The sequence below is a fragment of the Eumetopias jubatus genome, unplaced genomic scaffold (assembly GCF_037043125.1).
Source record: "Eumetopias jubatus isolate StellerSeaLion01/CBP00866 unplaced genomic scaffold, mEumJub1_p1.0 scaffold_14, whole genome shotgun sequence".
Classification (NCBI taxonomy): Eukaryota; Metazoa; Chordata; class Mammalia; order Carnivora; family Otariidae; genus Eumetopias; species Eumetopias jubatus.
Window position 1 is genome coordinate 28,762,630 of NW_028274820.1, and position 23,057 is coordinate 28,785,686.

At 36.6% G+C, this 23,057-nt stretch overlaps 1 protein-coding gene across 1 annotated transcript in view; it reads right to left on the reverse strand.

The window, feature by feature from the left end:
- PCLO (piccolo presynaptic cytomatrix protein) overlaps positions 1 to 23,057 on the reverse strand; it is a 385,912-nt gene that overhangs the window by 133,924 nt on the left and 228,931 nt on the right. The window contains exon 7 of the mRNA XM_028119600.2: positions 535 to 2,722. Within this exon, the coding sequence (XP_027975401.2) occupies positions 535 to 2,722 (2,188 nt within the window). The remainder of the gene's footprint in view (positions 1 to 534; positions 2,723 to 23,057) is intronic.

The following is a 23,057-nucleotide window of genomic DNA, read 5'->3' on the forward strand; positions in this document are numbered from 1 at the left end:
AGGGATTTAGCCAAAGATACTCAAAAATAGAACATTCTCTGAATTAATGAACAATGATATCACAAAAATAACATAAATAATTTTCTATTACAAAGTCTAGCAGAATAGTACTTAATGGCTCCAAATATTAATAATTTCACAAACTGAAAGAAACTGACCAATATATTTAGAAATGCATTTTTAAAGATAGAAGAAACATACAATGACAAACTTTCCAACTATGGATTTAAAGGATGACCATATTTTATTGACACAATTACTTGATAATGGTTTTAGAAAAGTGGACACCAAACAAATCAAGCAAACAATCAAGAAACAACAATAAAAGAATAAACTAAAGAGAAATAAAGAAAAGCATGCTAGGAAATCTATACACAAGATCAAATTGCCATTTATAAGAAATAAAATTGAAGTAAACATGCAAAAGACGCACTAAGAAAAGTAGAATACATCCTTGGAGAAGGAAAATTAAACATGCAGAAAAACAAGAGTTTGAGTTTTGAGAGTAACAAGGTAGTGTGAGGCCCAATTTACCTTCACTGTCTGACATGGCATGTTGGAAGTCATCCATGATGAACGCTATGTCACGGTCGTAGCCTCGAGTTCGTGATTCTTCTCTCATGTGTTGCTGAACTTCAGGCAATGAGTGACTTGATCCAAACTGATCCCTGGTGTCTGCAGATATTGGTGGAAGAGGTCCAGCTGCAGCCCTGGCCATTCCCATTGGCTGGCCAACGGGACTGAGTGGACTTTCTTCTTCAGAATTTTGGGCCACAATTGGTATTCTTCCTCTACTCTGGCTAATTGGTAAGCTGGTCGGCTTAGTTCTGCCAGAAGGTGATGCATGACTAAAGGAAACATCTAGAGCTTCAGCCTCTTGAGCTTTCAGTCTTAGGGAAGAGCTGGAAGAATCTCTTTTAATTGATAAGTCAAGGCCATAGACAGAAGAAGGTCTGGAAGAAGGTCTGGACCTGCTGCCACTACTGTATGGCTTATCTGCTTCATCCTGCAAAGCCGACCTTAGGGTATTTCCTAATGTGCCCAGCCCTGTGCTAAGAGATGACCCCATAAATTTCTGTTGGTCTGTAATATTTTTTCTGAGGCCAAAAGTGATGTCATCTTGAAGCAGCCTTGCTCTGGAAGAAATGCCACCAAGAGAAGAAGTGCTAGAAGTCATATAGCTTGAATAATCAGGTTCAAGATCTCTACTTTCTTGAATGGGTGAAAATTTTGACATTTTAGGATCAATTAGTGACTTCTTATGTTTTGATTGTTTTTGATAAAGTATGGCTGCTGGTAGTTGTTTTGCTGCTTGTTTTTCAAGTGTGAGTCTACTAATGCTGTACTTTTCCGATTTTGGAAAATGTCTATAGCCCACATCAGCATGGTAATAATGGGAAAGACCAGCAAGGTGATCTAAGCTCTCTGCACCTCTACGGAATTCTTGTTTAATCTGATGTTTCAGAAGCTTTAACTCATAGGGATCTTCCATGGGATCTTCCTCTGCTTTCACATAACTATGCAATCGGGAGGAAGTCTGTAAAGGTGCTAGGAAATCTGTCACTTCTTGAGACCTACGTGTTTCAGTGGAGCGAAGGAGACGATCTGTTTTTGACAGATCCTTTTCATGAAGGCTAAACGCAGTGCTTAGTGCTGCTGTTCCTTTGGTAATCTCTCCAATGTCATCAATTAGGACATAATTTCGTGGAGTATGATGGTCAATATCTGCATAGAAAGAATCTGCAGATATGCTTGATATTGGACTGCTTGCCATGCTACTTCTTTCCTCCAATCCTATTCTCAAATCTAAGCTATTGTACTTACTCCCAAGATGAGAAACAGCATATGTATTATCAGTAGAAACAGGTGCTATCATCAGGGGTTGGTTGCGAATCACCTCATAGTTTGAAGTTATCTTGGGCTCCAAATATAATGTAGTTTGCCGTGGCTTTTGTTGTATCACCATCATCTGTGATGGTAACTGGTAAGAAGGTTGTGGGGTTGGTGTAGGTTGAGCTTGAGGAGTGAAGGACATTGTTGCGACAGCCTGAAATGTTGGTTGAGTCTGATAAGGTGAAACTTGCTGATGGTACAAAGTCTGTTGCTGAAAATGGGACTGTTGGGTGTATGGGGTAGGTGCTTGGGTAGGAAGAGCTGGGGAAGAATATTGGTATTGTGTATAAGGACTTGTAGGAGGAACTAGTTGAGATTCTGTTTGGGTTTGTGGTGGTATAAACTGGCTGAATTCAGTTTGGGGAGCAGTTCTCGGTCGCTCTATGCCATGCTGACTTTCTATTCGAGTTGGTCGGGTGCTGCTCACCTCACTGTCAGACATGTAATCCCGATCCTCAGCTACTCCCTGGAGGTAGGCTCGCTCTCTCTTTTCTCTCTCTTTTAATAATGCCTCCTTCCTCCTGTTAATTCCCATTTCCAGGTACCGTAACTTGGCATCAATCTCCTTTTCTTCCTCATCCAGTTCTGCTTGTTTCTTTCTCAGCTTTGCAGATTCCCTCTCTACAAGATCAAGTTCTCTGTCTATATCCTGGAGAATCTTGGCTCGTGCCATTGTGTTGGTTCTGCAGATCCTCCTCCTGGAAACTGTGCCCATTGTGCTGTATGTTGACTGAGTGCCTGTGGAGGTCTCCTCAGGGGGTGGGTTTGGTAGAGTTCTCTTAACTTTTTTCTGGGTGCCAGAAGGTGTCATGGTTTGAGAACCTTTTGTCTATAATACACAAAAAATAAAACTTTATTAAGAAGGGAAAAAAGATTTAAAAACTTTATAACTTACATTTTAAATAAAAATGATTTCATGTATGTTTTAGCCATGACAACATAATAAAACAAAATTTTTATATATTATTTCAAGTATTAGTCACAAATACAATTAACTGAAAGATAAATTTTCCTTTCTTGGCAAGTTGGTTATTTATTATTACAACTTCTGTAACATTAGAAGTGAATTTGGAAATCAAGCACAGAACTCATTGCTACGTGGGCTTATGTTTTAGTTAGACTCTTAAGAGAATTCTAGAAACTCATTTTTCATCCTGTTTAGTACACATAAAACTATTTGCTAAATGTATTCCCAGAGTATGTGTGTTAGATGTCTAAAATTTAAGTTATATTTGTTGAGGATGCACAATTTCCACTGTTAATTTCAATTGTTTGCTTCTATCTTCTCATTCCCACTTCTCCCCCCAATCCCCACCCCCACCCAAGAGTGGCTGTCATTCCTATTCCAATCATAAAATATTTTGAAAGAAAAATTTTAAATCTCTAATGTCTTTTTTCCCCCAAAAAAGAGTAATCTAATTTTCTATTTAATATTTCATTATTTTCATGACCATTTGGGTCTTATGTTTTATTTCAATTTTATTATTCTTTAGTAATTTTGGTTTTAGCAACATATACATGAAGCAGAGGGAACTGACTGCAATAAAAACACACTGATTTTTTTAAAAAAATCTTATATCATCGATGAAATGTCAGATATGTTAGGTTTTATTTGGTTTGTCACAAACTTGTATTATAAGAATCACTGATCTTGAGAACCATACAATTTTAGAATATCAAAACATGTGACAGATTATTTTCAATAAACTGATGTAAACAGTCTTTCCTAACACACAGAAAACAGAGACCTAGACAAAATGCCACGATGGAGGAATTCATCCCAAAAGAAAGAACAAGAAAAGGGTCATGGTCAGGGATCTAACTGAAACAGACACAAGCAAACTCCCTGATCTAGAATTTAAAACAGCAGTCATAAAGATACGAAGCTGGACTTGAGAAAAGCATAGAAGATACCAGGGAGTCCCTTACCACAGAGACAAAAGACCTAAAAAATAGTCAGACCAAAGTAGGAAATGCAATAGCTAAGATTCGAAACAGACTGGATGTAATGACCACAAGGATGGAAGAAGTAGAGGAATGAGTAAGTGATATAAAAGGTAAAGTTATGAAAAACAATGAAGCTGAAAAGAAGAGGGAAAGAAAAATATTAGATCATGTATATAGACTTAGGGAATTCAGTAACTCCATAAAGCATACTAACATTCATATAGTAGGAGTCCCAGAAGAAGAGAGGGAAAAGGGGACAGAAGGTTATTTGAGAAAATTGCAGCTGAAAACTTCCCTAATCTAGGAAAGGAAACAGACATCCAAATCCAGGAGGCACAGAGAATTCCCATTAAAATTTTAAAAAGCAGGCAAACACCAAGACATATAGTGGTTAAATTTGCAAAATACAGCGATAAAGAAAAAATCCTAAAAACGGCAAGGCAAAAGAAGTCCCTTACTTACAAGGGAAGACAAGTAAGGTTAGCAGCTGATCTGTCCACAGAAATTTGGCAGGCCAGAAGAAAGTGGCACGATATATTCAATGTGCTGAATGGGAAAAATATGCAGCCAAGAATGCTCTAACCAGCAAGGCTGTCTGTCATTCAGATTAGAAAGAGAAATAGACAGTTTCCCAGATGAACAAAAACTAAAGGAGTTTGTGACCACTAAACCTGCCTTGCAAGAAATATTAAAGGAAACATTTCTCTGAGGGGGAAGGAAACAATAAGTGACAAAGACTAGAAAGGAACAGAGAAAATCTCCAGAATAAATGAAAAACAATAAGATGGTACTAAATTCAGATCTATGAATAATTACTCTGAATGTAAATGGACTAAATGTTCCAATCAAAAGACACAGGGTGTCAGAATGGATAAAAAAACAAGACCCATCTATACACTGCCTACAAGAGACTCATTTTTGTCCTAAAGATACCTGTAGATTGAAAGTGAGAGGATGGAGAACCGTTTAGCATACTAATGGATATTAAAAGAAAGCCAGAGTAATAATACTTATATCAGACAAACTCAATTTTTAAACTAAAGACTGTAGGGGCACCGGGGTGGCTCAGTCACTTAAGCATCTGACTCTTGGTTTTGGCTCTCCGGGTTGTGGGATCCAGCCCCCACACTGGGCTCTGTACTCTGCATGGGGTCTGCTTGTCCCTCTCCGTCCCCCTCTCAAATAAATAAATAAAATCTTTAAAAATATATATAAAAAATAAAGACTGTAACAAGAGATGAAGAAGGACACTATATCACAACAAGGGAGTATATCCAACAAGAAGATCTAACAATTGTAAATACTTATCCCGCCAACTTGGGAGCACTCAAGTACATAAAACAATTAATAACAAACATAAAGGAACTAATTTATAATAATACAATAATAGTAGGAGACTTTAACACCCCCACTTACACCAGTGGATAGATCATCTAAGCAGAAAATCAGCAAGGAAACAATGGATTTGAATGACACACTGAACCAGATGGACTTAACAGATATATTCAGGACATTTCATCATATAGCAGAATATATATTCTTTTTGAGTGCACATAGAACATGCTCCAGAATAGATCATAATAGGTTCACAAATCAGGCCTCAACAAGTACAAAAAGAACGAGATCATACCATGCATATTTTCCAACCACAATGTTATGAAACTTGAAGTCAAGCACAAGAAAATATTTGGAAAGACTACAAATACATACAGGTTAAAGAACATCCTACTAAAGAATGAATGGACCAACCAGGAAATTAAAAAGAAATTAAAAAATACATGGAAATAATAATAATGAAAACATGACAGTCCAAAACCTTTGGGATGCAGTAAAAGCAGTCCTAAGAGGGACATATATAAGAATACAAACCTACTTCAAGAAGCAAGAAAAATCTCAAATACACAACCTAACCTTACACCTAAAAGAGCTAGAAGAGGAACAACAAATGAAGCCCAAAGCTAGCATAAGGAGGGAAATAATAAAGATTAGGGCAGAAATAAATGATACAAAAATAAACAAAAAAACCCAGTAGAACAGGTCAATGAAGCCAGGGGCTGGTTCTTTGAAAGAATTAATAAAATTGACAAAACTCTAGCCAGTCTTGGCAAAAAAGAAAAGGAAAAGGACCCAAATAAATAGAATCACAAAGGAGAGAGGAGAGATCACAACCAACAACAGAGAAATACAAACAAATATGAGATTATTATGAGCAATTATATGCCAACAAATTAGGCAAGCTGGAAGAAATGGATAAATTCCTAGAAACATATAAACAACAAAAACTGAAATGGGAAGAAATAGAAAATTTGAACAGATCCACAACCAGCAAAGAAATTGAGTCAATAATCAAAAATCTCCTGACAAACAAAAGTTCAGGGCCAGATGGCTTCCCAGGGGAATTCTGCCAAACATTTTAAGAAGAGTTAAAACCTATTCTTCTCAAACTGTTCCAAAAAATACTAATGGAAGGAAAACTTCCAAACTCATTCTCTGAGACCAGAATTACCTTGATTGCAAAATCAGACAAAGACCCCACTAAAATGGAGAATTACAGGCCCATATCCCTGATGAACATAGACACAAAAATTCTCAACAGAATACTAGCTATATTAATCCAACAGTACATGAAAAGAATCATTCACCACTATCAAGTGGGATTTATTCCTGGGCTGCAAGGGTGGCTCAATATTCACAAATCAATCAACATGATACACCGTATTAATAAAAGAAAGGACAAGAACCATATGATCTCAATTGATGCAGAAAAAGTGTTTGACAAAGTACAGCATCCATTCTTGATAAAAACCCTCAAGAAAGTAGGGATGGAGGGAACACACCTCAACATCATAAAGGCCATATATGGAAGACCCACAGTTAATATCATCCTCAAGGGGGAAAAACTGAGAGCTTTTCCCCTATGGTCAGGAAGAGAACAAGGATGTCCACTCTGACCATTACTATTTAACAAAGTACTGGAAGTCCTAACCTCAGCAATAAAAGGCATCCAAATTGGTAAGGAAGAAGTCAAACTTTCACTATTTGCAGATGACATGATATTCTATGTAGAAAACCTGAAAGACTCCACCAAAAAACTGCTAGAACGGATAACAAATTCAGTAAAGCTGCAGGGTAAAAATCAATGTACAGAAATCTGTTGCATTTCTATACACCAATAATGAAGCAGGAGAAAAAGAAATCAAGGAATCAATCCCATTTTACAATTGCACCAAAAACCATAAGATACCTAGGAAAAAACTGTGGGTTAATGGAGGGAAGTGGTGGGGGGGTAGGCAAAATGGGTGATGGGTATTAAGGAAGGCACTTGTTGTGAGGAGCACTGGGTGTTATATGTAAGTGATGAATCACTAAATCCTACACCTGAAACCAATTTTACCATATATGTTAATTCACTAGAATTTAAATAAAAACATGGAAATAATAGATACCTAGGAATAAACCCAACCAAAGAGCCAAAAGATCTGTACTCTGAAAACTACAGAACACTTATGAAAGAAAGAAAGTTAAGAGGACACAAAGAAATAGAAAAACATTTCATGCTCATGGATTGGAAGAACAAATATTGTTAAAATGTCTATACCACCCAGAGCACTGTACACATTTTATGCAAACCCCAAAAAAATACCACCGCATTTTTCACAGAGTTAGAACAAACAATCCTAAAATTCGTATGGAACCACAAAAGATCCTGAATAGCCAAACTAATCTTGAAAAAGAAAAGCAAAGCTGCAGGCATCACAATTCTGGACTTCAAGGTATATTACAAAGCTGTAGTGACCAACACAGTATGGTACTGGCACAAAAACAGACATATAGATCAGTGGAACAGAATAGAGAACCCAGAAATGGACTCACAACTATCTGGTCAACTAATCTTCAACAAAGTAATAAAGAATATCTAATGGAAAAAAGACAGTCTCTTCAACAAATGGTGTTGGGAAACCTGGACAGCAACCTGAAAAAGAATGAAACTGGACCACTTTCTTACATCAGATACAGAGATAAATTCAAAATGATGAGAGACCTAATGTGAGACAGGAAACCATCAAAATCCTAGAGGAGAACATGGGCAAGTGACCTCTTTGACATCAGCAACTTCTTACTAGAAATATCTCCTGAGATAAGGCAAACAAAAGCAAAAATGAACTACTGGGACTTCAACAAGATAAAAAAACTTCTGCACAGCAAAGGAAACAATCAGCAAAACTAAAAGGCAACCTTTGGAATGGGAGAAGATATTTGCAAATGACTTATCTGATAAAGGGTTAGCATCCAAAATCCATAAATAACTTATCAAACTCAACAATTAAAGACAAACTCAATTAAAGACAAACAATCCAGTTAAGAAACGGACAGAAGACATGAATAGACATTTTTTCAAAGAAGACATCCAAATGGCTAACAGGCACATGAAAAGCTGCTCAGCATTACTCATCACCAGAGAAATACAAATCAAAACTATGATGAGATAACTATCACCTCACACCTGTCAGATGGCTAAAATTAACAAGATAGGAAACAACAGATTCTGGTGAGAACATGGAGAAAGGAGAACCCTCTTCCATTGTTGGTGGGAATGCAAACTGGTGCAGCTACTCTAGAAAACAGTATGGAGGTTCCCCCAAAGTGAAAAATAGAATTACCCTATGACCCAGCAATTGCATTATTAGGTATTTATCCAAAGGATATAAAAATACTGATTCAAAGGGGCACATGCACCCCAATGTTTATAGCAGCACTATCAACAATAGCCAAATTATGGGAAGAGCCCGAATGTCCACTGACTGGTGAATGGAAAAACAAGCTGTGGTGTATATATACAATGAAATATTACTCAGCCATCAAAAAGAATGAAATCTTGCCATTTGCAAAGACATGAATGGAGCTTGAGTGTATTACACTAAGTGAAATAAGTCAGTCAAAGAAAGACAAATAACAAATGATTTCACTCACATGTGGAATTTAAGAAACAAAACAGATGAACAAAAGGGAAAAAAAGAGAGAGGCAAACCAGGAAAAAGACTGTAGCTATAGAGAACAAACTAAGGGTTGTTGGAGGGGAAATGGGTGGCAGATGTGCTAAATGGGTGATGGGTATTAAGGAGGGTGCTTGTTGTGATGAGCACAGTGTTATATGTAAGTGATGAATCACTAAATTCTACTCCTGAAACTAATTTTTTTTAAAAAACTTGAAACAAATAAACAAAAATAAACTGATATAAACAAAATTACCTAAACCTTTAATAGCATATTCACAACTAGCTTTCAGGTCTTCTGGATATTCTTTACAAAATGCCTTTTTCTCTTTTTCTTACTAATAATCCAAAGACCTTAATTCTCCCCTTTTCCCAGTTACTAAATATTAAAAGCAGAAAAATAATAGAAGGTATGTGAGACTTATTTCTAATTAATTAGATCATATTTGTCTAAGACCCTCTGTTTTCACTGTTTTTTTTTTATTACTTCCAAATTCATTTCCTTGGTGTCTTTATCTGCCTTATGTTATAATTTTTCTGCTCCCTTTATTTAAATTAACAGATGCATACAACAATACATAATAAATATTTTACAGCGTTGTCCAATTTGATCTCCATAACAACCCTATGACTTAATTAAATAAATGAAAAGAATTGAAAGTGAGAGAGAATAAATAACATGCCAAACAGCTGCTTTTGGCGCTCCAATTCCCCAAATTCCTTGAGATTTTTCTGTGAGGAGGAACAAACCACAATTTCAGAATCACTCTACCATATTTCACCAACTCGTAAGATTAATTCATTGTGAATTTGCATCCAAATATTTTAAAATTTCAGAAATGAGCATAAACCTTGATCGTTAGGCTATGGCTTCTCTTTTTTTTTTAAGATTTATTTATCTGAGAGACAGAGAGCGAGCACACGGGAGAGAGAGAAGCAGACCCCCCACTGAGCAAGGAGCCCGATGTGGGGCTCAATCCCAGGACCGTGGGATTATGACCCGAGCTGAAGGCAGCCGCTTAACCGACGGAGATACCCAGGTGCCCCAGGATATGGCTTCTGATTATGGAATGGGTGCACATATTTGTTAATGAAAGAATGATAAATGGGTAACATAAGAACTTGCAATTATTTTTATAGTTTTAGAATCAATAACTGAATTCCTCAGAATTCATTGAGTGGACTGAGAGTGTATATGCAATCTTAGGAAAAATAAAATTATGAGGAACTGTATAAGTTCTTATTATTCACTGCTCATACACGTAATTTTTTTCCTAATTTACCTTTCATAGTTTATAATTTTTACTTGAGAGAAGAGGCTTAGTCAAACTCAATTTTTTCTTTTTATAAGGTCATAGGCTAAAGAAGCATTCTAGGTATTGGGGATTTCTAATTATCATCCAGGGTTGCAAATATTTAACCATCCATGACTTGTGTTTATTAATATTTTGTGTGCCACGGATGTGAGTCATGGAAGCAAGAGACAAAGCTGGTTGGAAGTAGGTAGATACTTATTAAGTTAGCCTAGCTCACCACTCAGGCTCCACAAACCTAAGTAGCTTTGCTGTTCTCCGCTTGGTAACAAAATCGCTTTAACTCTGACTATAGACAGAGTCACAAAGTTGGAGACTTGTCAAGGTCTCAGCCATACTCCTCCTGACTGAGAGGAAGTGGAGCACAGTGATTGAAAGCTTGTCTCTCAGGGCAGACACTCAAGAGTTTCAATCCCAGCTCTGCTCTTTTAGTAGCTGTGAGACTAAAGCAGGTTGCTTCCACTCCCTGAGCCTCAGTTTTCTTATATGGAAAAGGAGGTTAGTATTCAATATTTCAATATTATTGGTTTGTCTAAGGAATAAATGAGTTAAAACGAGTAAAGAGTCTAGATTAGTTATAACCCCAAGGGCAGATGGAAATATAATAGAGAATTTGAAATGATGTCTGGCCAACTTACAATTTAAAAATAACTGACTTTCGGGTGCCTGGGTGGCTCAGTAGGTTAAGCAACCGCCTTCGGCTCAGGTCATGATCCTGGAGTCCCGGGATCGAGTCCCACATCGGGCTCCCTGCTCAGCGGGGAGTCTGCTTCTCCCTCTGACCCTCCCCCCTCTTGTGCTCTCTACCTCTCATTCTCTCTCTCTCTCTCAAATAAATAAAAAATCTTTAAAAAATATTATAAAAAGAACTGACTTTCAAGACCATAAATAACTTCTAACCTGGTTATTTAATTCTAATTCAATCAATATGTTGTAAAACAAGAGTAAAGAATCCCAAAGCAGAGAATCAAATCAAAACAAAACAATATAATTGCTTAGAAAAAAAAATCAAGAGATGTAAAAAAGAAAGCTTATCATGATTAACGAAGATGTAGTTGGCGGTCATGATTAGAGATGATGACAAAAATCTAGAAAAGTCTTGGTATTCAATAAGATTTTCCTCAATGACTAGCTTGGCAAAAGTTGTTTTTAGACAGATCTGGTGCCCTTAAACTAAAAAAAATATTGTATTGCATATATAAATTTAAGATATTTTAAAATAGCTGTGCAGAGTGAAGCAAGGGAAAGGAACAGTAAGTCCTAACAATAGAACAGAGGTTAAAGAGGGACTGGAGAATCACTAATTTCAATTGCAATACCTAGGAAGTAATTGTGATCAGAGGCAAATAAACTCCAAGATAAGTTTTCAGTCCAAAGTTATTTTAAACAACATTTTTCTCAGGAGAGTCCATTTATAACATGCATCTTATATAGCAAAGGAAAGGAATTTTTCTCGTTCTGAGTTGTCAGGGCTATTAGTAAAAATAGCTAAGGTATATGGACACACTATCCCAAAGTCTTTAAATATATGCATGTGTATTATGTCTTTGTCAAAATAATTAGGCTCAATCTAAAGATAAGTAAAGGAGGAAACCTATTTTTTTTTCAAAAAGCTGAACTAAGAACAGATGCTAGACCAAAATTATTCATTGATTGCTATAAATAATAAATATGGCAAAATTCAACTTACTAATTTATTTCAGTAGATGCTAAGTCTAATTCTAAAATGCATTGTTCTAGTTACTAAAGGCACAGAACTAGAACTAAGAGGCATGAGATAAAACAAGCTCAATTAAACCTTATTCTCAAAGAACTTGTAAATCAGGAATATCTTTTAGGAATCTGTGTGAAGAAACTACTTTTTTGCTAAGCAGCTCTTGTTGTCAATATCAGAGATACACTTCTAAACCATGGTACCACTAGAGAGACATAGGAACGTATTATTTCATAAATGTCAAAAATTGAAAATCAGTTTTCATCATGATACTATCTTGAGTTTTTAAGCTTATTCTTTCAGTTAAGCAGGAAAAGTTCTTATAAAGACCTTTTACTTTCAGATAATGGGGATGTGGATTCACTTCTAAACAGTATAATTCCACATAGATTTATTGATAAATAAGTTATTTTGATGCAGATAATATAATTTTCTAGAGAAAGCACAACCTCTTAAAATATCATCTATATAACAAGTCAGCTGGTAAATTAGAAGAGCATATGAACAGAGTGTATTGGGACTCAGAATAAAAAGGGCTTACCTTAAGACTCAGGAAGGAAAGATGGGTTAAACAATAACAGAAATTCTGGGTCTTTTTTATATATTTTATTTATTTATTTGAGAGGGATATATATATAGAGAGAGCACATGGCGGGGGGGGGAGGAGCAGAGGGAGCAGGAAATGCAGACTTCGCCCTGAGCACAAAGCCCTACATGGGGCACGATCCTCCAACCCTGAGATCATGTCCTGAGCCGAGGTGAAGTCGGAGGCTTGACCAACTGAGCCACCCATGCGCCCCTTATTCATTGTTTTAAAGATTTTCAGAAAGCCTGGGTCTTGAAGAATGTATGCGACTTAAACAGGAGAATAATTTGTATGTGGAGGGAACAGTATGAAATGTACGTTTTCCGAAAAACACCAAGGATTTTCTGGTTTCACTTTGGCCTGGTGATGCATTAATACCTGTGAGAAGGAAACACATCCAGCGAGTGTTCTATGCAAACAGAAAGAGGAAAAATGGAAGCGCAAATAAAATTTGTGTGTGTGTGAATACAGACATATTCATATATAGAGATACACATAAACACCTTGAAAGCTGTATCTATATTAAAATCTCCATCCATTTTCTTTTTTTTTTTTTACAGATGGAAAAGGTAATCCTGGTTATTACATACTGGTCAAATTAACTCCAATACCGTGTGAAATCCCAGGACAAACCATCAAACGGTAAATGTGCCAGCATTAGCAATGACTTGTAATGCAGGGTATTGGGTAGCAATCAGTGTGGCTTTGTCAAAGACAAAATTGTGACAACCCAGTTTAATTTCCTTCAATGATAATGTGGCAGAGAATGTGGATAACACATAAACGACAGATACAATCTCTCAGAGTTCCAGCAAAGTATTTCATGTTGCCCCATGACAAAAGCACCAACATAATTTTGGCCACGAGTATAGAAAGTGGGCAAATAATGTGTCAGATCTGCATGCAGACCTTGGCACGAATATTTTTGACCACATGACTTTATGTTGGAGGGGGCACTGTTTTTAGCACATCCTCCCTCAGTCATATTAATCAAAAAATGTCACTCAGCACTGTCAAATGTCTCAGAGGGAAAGAAAAGAAAACAGTCACAGGTTGAGAAAAAAACAAAAAACAAAAAACACTGGTGGAGCAGAATATACAAGGGGATGTCTCAGAAAGAGATCACTGATCTCTTGTTATTTAATATATCAACTGATGAAGAGAATGCTAGTATTTCTGTATTATAGTGCCTTAGTCTGAATTGAAAAGGCAAGCTTCTTAGAGGAACAGGGATTTGAATGGTGCCTTGAGTAAGAGAACTCTTGGGATAAAAAGCCAAAGCACTGTACTAAATACGGGGATTGTAATAATGAGTATGAGGTGGTACCTGCTCTTTAATTATGTAGCATAATCTACGGAAATGGAGATTACAAACTGCCCTCGGGATCATTTGTCCCACTCTATCTGAATTCTCTTCATCCAGGCCTGGAAATACTGTGAATGTGAGGGTAAGTCCTTGCCTTGGTAAGAATAATACTTACACAAACTACTCTGCTCTCTGACTTTATTTGCGTCTGCCTGTTCCTGGCCATTCATTGTTTTTAGGGTATAAACATCATCTATAAAGAGCTATGCTCTTTAAGCATCAGGAAGGCATATGAAATGTCTAGGTTTTTTTCCCCCTGCAAACAAGATTTATCTTTTTAAAATACATGAGGATAAGTTAGCATATTCCTTTAACTTTGGGAAGTTGGGGTAGAGGATGAGGATGAAGCTCTAAGGCAAACAGAAGGCCACAAGTTAGGAAATAGGAGTTTACACATCCTTCCTTATAAATTGACTAGAAGGAGAGTTTCACTCTGAAATGTCAATGAAAACATTAATTCCTTCAAGGGGTCTCTCCTCCCCCAATATCAATCAGTTTCCAGTTATGAGACAAAAGAGTTGAATATAAAAATATTCAACATTCTGTCCTATGCATTATCTCATTAATAAAGCATCCCCCAAATAGGCCCACAATCCCTCTCTCCCACCCCACCCCCAGAGAACACTAAAACATACAAAATGTTTAGTGCAAGGGCTCAAGAATTTCGACTTCTTGAAGATGTACAAGACAAATAAAAGCTAACAGAGGAGTAACTTGTGAAAAATAAAATTATAAATAATACCACTCATGGGAAAATACTTTAAAAACTGATAAAACATGGTTCGTCTCCCCCTCCGATTTCCGCCCCCCCCCCCCGGAGATGAACCATGAGACTACGGATTCTGAGAAACAAACTGAGGGTTCTAGAGGGGAAAGGGGTGGGCGGATGGGTTAGCCTGGTGATGGGTATTAAAGAGGACACATTCTGCATGGAGCACTGGGTGTTATGCACAAACAACGAATCATGGAACACTACATCAAAAACTAATGATTAACATAATAAAAAAAACCTGATAAAACATTTAAAATCCATTAGGCATTGAAACAGGGCACAAGGCTTCGCACATACAAAATAAAGCCATCAAATTTCTTCAACTGGAGTACTGTGGAATAGTTTAACAACTACTTCGATAAATCAAAACTCTAAATAGGCAGGATCATTATTGCTATGTGAATATCAATGAATTATAGAAAGCTTATAGGCATCCTTATCAATAAATAGTTGAAATTCCACTGCCACGGGAGAGAATTTACCATTTGTAAATGTAAATGAAATTGTCTTTTAAAAGTAGTTTTCTCCTAATTGTTGTAATATTCTAATAACAAGAAAAAGAAAAGGAGAAACTCAACTACAGGACTGTATTAACAGGAGAATAAAAACAATGTAACAGAACATATTTAAAGTTGTACACCTACAAGTTATTTCTCAATCTAGTAGTATGGACAAAAATGATCTCCACTTATATTGTGAAAATGGCCCTCAATATTTCATCAGCAATCTTTAAGCTTCTCCCTAATGCACCTCTCGTCCCAGTTGTTTTGTTTTCTTGCTGAAAGTCACTGCTCTTGGGCTGAGCAGCCATGCAGAAAACTAGTTTCTACCTCACTGGACAGAAGCATTAGAGATGTCAGTCTGTGCAACACTTACTGCCTTATATTTTCTGCAGTGTCCCAAAGAGATTAATTTCTTTTCTTGCCTAAAATCTGTCTATGAAGTATTTTTCAAAGCCCTCTTAAAAGCTTTTTAGGGGATACATGTTTGTATGTGCATGTATTTGTCCTCTCTCCTCTCCCTTCCTCCCTCCTCCTTTCCCTCCTTCCCCCCCCTTTTTTTTCCTTTCTAACATTAAATCAGATGGCTGTATTTCAGTGAATGGAACAAAGTCTATTTGTTCATATGCTCCTTTGATATAGTTTGGTATAATGGCATAATATGCAGGGCTTCCCCCCCGCCGCCAGGCTGACAACTGCCTTATTCAACTACCACACACTATATATAGAGTTTGAGAAGGATATTCATATTGTCACAAATCTCCTCAGAAGAGTGTTTTAGTGTAAATTTTATCTGAAACTTATTATAGTCAAATGACAGATTTAGGACCACAAGAAAGTCAGGACTGATTGTACACTGCCTTTGGGCTATTCATCTATCATTCTTGATATTTATATCATAAGGGTAGGTTTGAAGTGGATAAACCCCTCTTCTACACAGTAATTAGTATTCTCTTTAGCAATCTGTTTACTACTACTCTGTCACTAACAGGTGCTCGTTCTTTTCTAGAATCATCTGCATATATACTCAGGTTTTTATATTTTCAGACTTTATCTATCTACAGTTTAACCATTCCATAAAGGGGCAATGAAAACCTTTTTCTAAGGCGTTTACTTACTCCAAGCTACCTCTGAGAGACCACGTTAATGTGTGAATCCTTTTTCTCTCCTGCCAAGGCCTCTAATAATTATAGGTCACCCAAATCATCTTGCCTGGATTTTAAAGATCTAGTAAAGACTTACCTTCCCATCTTGTCTACTCTTTCTTCTCATTATCGTCTCCCAAAGTGCACAGTAGCAAAATTGCTTGCGGCTTTGCTACTCTTTCCTGCACTGCATTTTTTATAAATGCCAATTCACATTTCCCTTACACTAACATATTCTTCCAATATATTAAATCATAAGTATATATTTATTAAATTTCTCCCACAACTTTCTTAGAGAGAAACTATTATTAATTCCAGGTTTCAGATACTTATAACTAGACACAGTATATAATTTGGCCAAACTTGCAGCACTAATAAGTGGCTGAGCTGGGACTTAACTCCATGTTTGCCTCATGCCAATGCTCAAGATTAAGTACACTGTTATTTATTTAAAATTCAAAATATTTTATCTATTTTTAAAGATTTTATTTATTTATTTGAGTGAGAGCGAGCATGAGCGGGGCTGGGGGGAGGGACAGACAAGAAGATCCACTGAGCAGGGAGCCCGACACAGTGCTCGATCCCAGGACCCTGGGATCATGACCTGGGTCAGAGGCAGATGCCTAACCGACTGAGCTACCCAAGTGCTCCCAAATTCAAAATATTTAAAAAATTTATCTACAATGAAGATTTCTACTTTAGGAAATATGATAAATAACGAACATGTGTTAACAAAGTACGCTCATATCTGATACATCAAATCAATAATATATTTAAAAGTTTGGAGGAAGCAAATCTTTATAAAAATGAGAAGTAACAAACAAAATTAGTTATCAATCTGACACTTATTTTCAGTTTTCTTGAAACTTGATACTCGTCTGATATTTTTCAAACTATCAATCTTCATTATCTAAGCAGTGTGTGTATTTCCTAAATTTCTAGAAAATGTAGTCAAGAAATTACTATTATTTTATGAAATGAGCAGGAGTTGTTTTGGAGGAGTCTAACATGAAGTGTATACTTTGATTACTTGGGATTGCTGAATTCTGCTTTTTGGCCCTCTGTCCATCTATCCGACAAACAGATAATAATTCTGTATTAGGTGCCATGTTCTGTGCCACACCATGGTAACATAAGGATGAATGATCCTGGTGTCATTTATGTCTTTAAGCAGCTTTCAGAACTTAGAAAAATAATAGAGACATTTCACCAAGCACTGTGATTTGACATGATAAATTTTATAATAAAAGCTTACATGTGGTTCTTAGAGAGCATAAAGAGAGCAGCTTGTATCTCATACAAATCTCTCTCTCTCTCTCTCTCTATATATATATATATAGAGGCCTCTGAGGAGACACCTTGTGTTAGTGTTTCTAGATGCTAAGAAGGAGGGGCACCTGGCTGACCCAGTTGGTAGAGCATGTGACGCCTGATTTCGAGGTAATAAGTTCAAGCCCCACATTGGGCTTGGAACCTAGTTAAAAAAATAAATAAAAACTAAAAATGCTAGGAAGGAAATTGTCTATAGAGGAATGATCTATTGGCAGCAGAATCCATGTGAAGAGCATTAAAAATATGGCTGTACCTACAAAGCCTAGCACATAGTTGTGTGTGTGTGTGTGTGTGTGTGTGTGTGTGTGTGTGTGTGTGTAGGGAGAAAGAGTATCTAGAGGTGAAGCTATAGAGTGATGTATGAGACCATGGAGGGCCTTGAATATCATGTTTGGACTCCATTATGTAGGCAAGGAGAGCCTAACACCATAGTTTTGGCAGAAGTTTACTATTACAAATAGTATAAAGAGCTGAAAGTCAAATGCATAAATTCTGGTTTCTGTTGTAGACAATTTCTTCCCTCCAAAACCATAACCTTGGTCTCTGACTTCCAGTTTAGTTTGTTTCCCAAATATACTAAGATAATACCTTTGTGAAGCTATGGTTACTAGGTTCCAGGCTCTTTATGTCATGATACTTCAAGTCTAAGGATGATCTATAAGTCTTTTGGCTCCTTTTACAATCCCACTATGGAGTTGCAATGTAAAGGTGTTCATAATATATTTAATTATGCAATATTTTTGATGTGTTCCGATGAGAAAGACACTCTCCTAAGTTCTTAGGGTGGAGGGGAAGATGGCAAAAATCAAAACCATATCGAGTATTTAGAGATAGAAGAGAAGAAAAACAGAAGTATGATTACAGAGAAAGGGATGGATGTAGAAAAATTCAATGTCTGAAAGGGGAGAAAGAAGAATAGTTTGGGACATTCCAGAGAAGTTACCAAAAATAAAGTCAAGACAAGAGCATTAGATATGGTGATTGAAAGATTACTGTTTTTTATCCATGAAACACTATTTTAAAAAAATTCTCTACTTTTTATATTCATTATATTTGTATATACACATATATTTGTATATATTTATGTGACAAAGTATAGCTAGCCATATTTTGTTACACAAAAAACACTGTTGTGAAATAATTTGTTTTTCACAGACAACATATACTTTATAATGTAAGGTTTGTATTTTAAAGTACAATATATATTAAAATTATTGCTATGTACCTCTTGTAGAATTTAAGAGCATTTAAAGGCTTTGTCAGTTCCATGTTATTTCTAACACTTACCTGTATCTTTCCTTACATTTTTACTTCCGAAGCCAAGTCTTTGCATTAGTCCAGGACACCGTTCATTCTCTAATATCTGTTGAGCAGCTACTACTGTATTATTCGAGCACTGCTTTTGACCTTGGAAAACAGTAATGAACATGAGCCATATGGCTTCTTTCTCATGAGAGAGAAATACAGGCACTATATGCAAAATATTAATTATTAATTATAAATGTGCTATATCTTATGAAATGTGAGCTGTCAGAGAGGGTACTGCACATATGCAGGTCTAGAGTCAGGGGAGAATGGGGGTATTCCTTAAACTAAACTGGTTTGGGGCAAAGAGAGCAAGAGAGAGGATGGCATGAGATGGGTCTAGAAAGGTGGGCAAGTCCCTGTGAGCCACACTGATGATATCTAAATACAACATAATTTCAATGAAAAGCTAATGCACAGAAATGACCCGACCAATGGAACATACATATGAAAAGCTCTACTTGGCTTCAGTGCAGAATGAATAAGATGAGAATGAAGAGAAAAGTAGGAAAACGAATTAAGAGCTGTTTTAGCGGTCAAAAAAAAGGCGCGCCTTTGAAACCCAGCAGGGTCATTGTGGGATACTAATACTATAGAGAATACTAAGGGTTTCAGGCTTTGTTCTTGGGGTTTCGTTTTATTAACTCACTCAATTTAAAATGATCTGAGAAGGTAAATGCTATTGTCGCCACCTTATAAATGAGGAAACTTAGGCACAGCGAGGTTAATCAGCTTCCTCAAGTTCTCACTGCTGAAAGGTGGCAGACAGAATGTGAATGGAGGAAACGAGAAGTTTCGAACTACAGCAGTCTGGCCCCAGAATCATGCGCTAAACAAAGCATTTTAGATGGTAGACTAGTGATCTATTTCTGCATACCAAATCCTTTCAAAATTCAGTGGCTTCAAAACCACGTTTGTTATCAAGCATATTCTGTTGGTCAGCAACCCAGGCGTGGCTTAGTGGTGTCCTCTGCTCAGGATTTCTCACAGGGCTGCAATCAGGTTGCGAGCTAAGGTTGTGGTATGACTGGAGTGCCTAACTAGGGAAAAATCTACTGCCCCCATCAGGGGGATGCTGGCAGGATTCATTAACCAGAGAGCTGTTGGATTGGAGGTGTCAGTCCCTTCCCAGCCTCCCTTGCTACTTTCCACAGTGGCTTCTGTAGAGCAGCTCACAACTTGGCAGATGACTTCATCAAAGCAAACAAGTAACTTGTGCCAGAGAGGGTACAAGCAAGAGGAGAGTCATAGTCTTTTGTAACCTAAGCTTGGAAGTGACATACCATTTTTGTGTGTGTGTGTGTGTGTGTGTGTGTGTGTGTGTGTGTGTGTGCATATTCTATGCATGCGAAGCAAGTTGTTAAGTGTAGCCCACATTCATGGAGAGGGGACTCCACAAGGGCATAAATACCAGAATGTAGCAATGATTTTAGAAGCTGTCTACAACATAAAATAAACTGAACTTTATGATTGATTGCACATGAAAGATCTGGAAGAGAACAGAGTCAAGGATATCTTGAAAAGATGTAACACGATCATACATTTGGTGGCTGATGGTTGTGCAAGCTTGTGCCTTCCTTGTGATGTAGGAAGTATGTTTATCTACTATGATTAGTGCAGGGCTTCTCAGGTTTTGAGCAGAGTGGAAAGTAAGAAAGGAAGCTGAGTAGTTAAATCTTGTAGGGGTTTTCTGACAGTGGAAGGGTCTGATTGAGGTAGTGGGCTCTGACTTTTATTTCCATATTCCTGTATATGTGTCTTCCTCTGCAAATGCTCAATAGGCCAGATGCAGAAAAGGAGGAGGCATATATTTGGATTCATGCAGGGCAAATTCCTTGCCAGAGCTGGGAGAAACATTAGAGGAATGGCAAGAGGGCTGCTATGCTGATGAAGGCTTGGATTGAGAGTGGCAGAGATAGAAGGGATGATAAACAGACGAAGGAGAAATTCTAGTAGAGTAGAACAAAGGTCAACTTATGTGAGTAAGCACTGAGAGAGAGTTGACATGATAGTAATATGTATGATTTCTAAGTCAGATAATTTTCAGTTAACTTTAGGGCAGAGAGCAATTATAGGTATGGATGGACAATGTGCAGGAGAACTGATTAGCACTGGAAATGAGCTTTTAGAAGGTAAATAAACAGAGAACCAGGTATTAGATCATCCTCCTCACAGATGTGGAAATTACTCAGGACCTATCAGGACTCTGATGGTGAGATATCAGTTTATTACACACAAATGGAATCACACGATCACTATGCTTATTGATAAAACATGCTGGATTATACTACCGAGACAAATGTATTCTTGGACAGAAAAAGCAAACAGGTTCATTTTGCTTTCTTTTCTATCTTTACTATTTTAAAATAAATTTTGGAGTAACTTCTTATGAAGCAATAAATAATTAATAATGTTTACTGACTTTTCCACATTGCTGAGTGTCTGAGTATGTGCCTATTTATCCTTCTGATGATTCAGTCTCATTCTTTAGACATCTACTCTGACAAGTTTCCCCTGGAGAACATGTACAAACTCTTTGCTGTCTGGTTTCACCTTGCTTTTCTGGGGTATGTTCTGTTGCAAAGCCCTGATTTATAACCCAGGAACGACTCACTATAGAGGTGACAAGACCCTCTCTGGGTTATTCCTTTAGTCTTTTCTGGATGCCATTTCCTACCAGATAAGACTGGATCAGTCTTTAAGGTGTTTCCAAGAAATAATAATTTATAGATGGGTAATTAAGCACCAAGTGAAAAGGTGAAATCTTAGCAATTTTGCCTTTTGAAATGTATCCTGGGGTTTTCAACTTCCTAGAACATTAGATTTTTCAGTGAAAATTATTTTAAGTGTTCCTCACACTAGGTACTTAGAGAAACAACAAGCATTTGAGATGATAGCTTGCTCTGGGCAAAAATAGGCTTTTTAGGCCTTCCTACCACCTGAACAGTTTCCAGCCCTCACAGCCTCGCCTTATATGCATGGTTAAATCAACAAACGTAGGGTTTAGTGGCACTTAGAAGAGGCCCAGACTATTTCCATTTTTTTATACTCTGGATGCATAAGAAACAATGAAATATTCCCAATGGGTTACAAATCTGTGATATATTTTAAATGGTGACATTGAAGAATTAATGCTTTTAAATACACACAGGAATACACAATGATTTGTACTTGAAGATCACATCGGAACTCTACATTTTGAGGTCTTATTTTCTCAAAATAAGGCCAAGGTCAAATGATCCTCCCTTGATCTCTTCATGATTCTTCCTATACAAGTGAATTTTTTTTCTCAGAAAAGTTGAAAAAGCGATCCATCTTAGGCATACATAAACTTTAATAGGTTGCTGGGAGAGTTCTTTATTACTGAGAGAAATTAATCTAATGATGGAATGTCATGTGTTGGGATTAATTTGGGGGGCCTGGTCCAGTACTGAAATCATTCCACATGTCTGCCTCACTGACCAATTAAGAGCATCATACTTTTTAGAAGTTAGCTACTACTGTGAGTTGTCTTTGCATATGAAATATTAAAATACACTTTTACAAACTATTCTCATTAATTATATTCATGAGCAAAATTATTTTTAATATCTTGCATAGAGATGACCAGATTTTATGGCGGTCTTTCAAAGACAACAAGGAGCCCTTTATGACTTTCACAGGCAGCTAATGATTTTTATTCAGAAACAATGACTAAAATTTCTTTAGTTGGGTTTGCTTTTCTTGAAAGCCTGAAAAAAATCTTAGGCAAATAATGTACATTTAGCAAGATAAATATTCTAAGCAAAACTCATTTTAGTATATTAATTAAATTAAGCTATACATGGATACATTCACATACTTATCCATTTCTACCTCAAATAATCTAATTATTTATCTATGTAGATTGGCAAACAAAATGCTATGATAATGTAACACATATTTAACTTAATGGCAGTATACAGATTCAGCCCCAAAATGTTTATTTTCACTTATTATAAAATAAAAATGATACAATGATTGCTTTCTTAAACTTATAAACTACTTGACAAGTATGTATTCTAAATTAAATTATAATCTTTCAAAATTTCAGCTAGCTCTTCTATTCTTCAGTATAATAGTCAAAGCTTCTAATAATTACAGAATATGTCTGGAAAAAAATTATATGATATGTTACAAACTCCTGATCTTTAGATTTTCATCTACCTCTG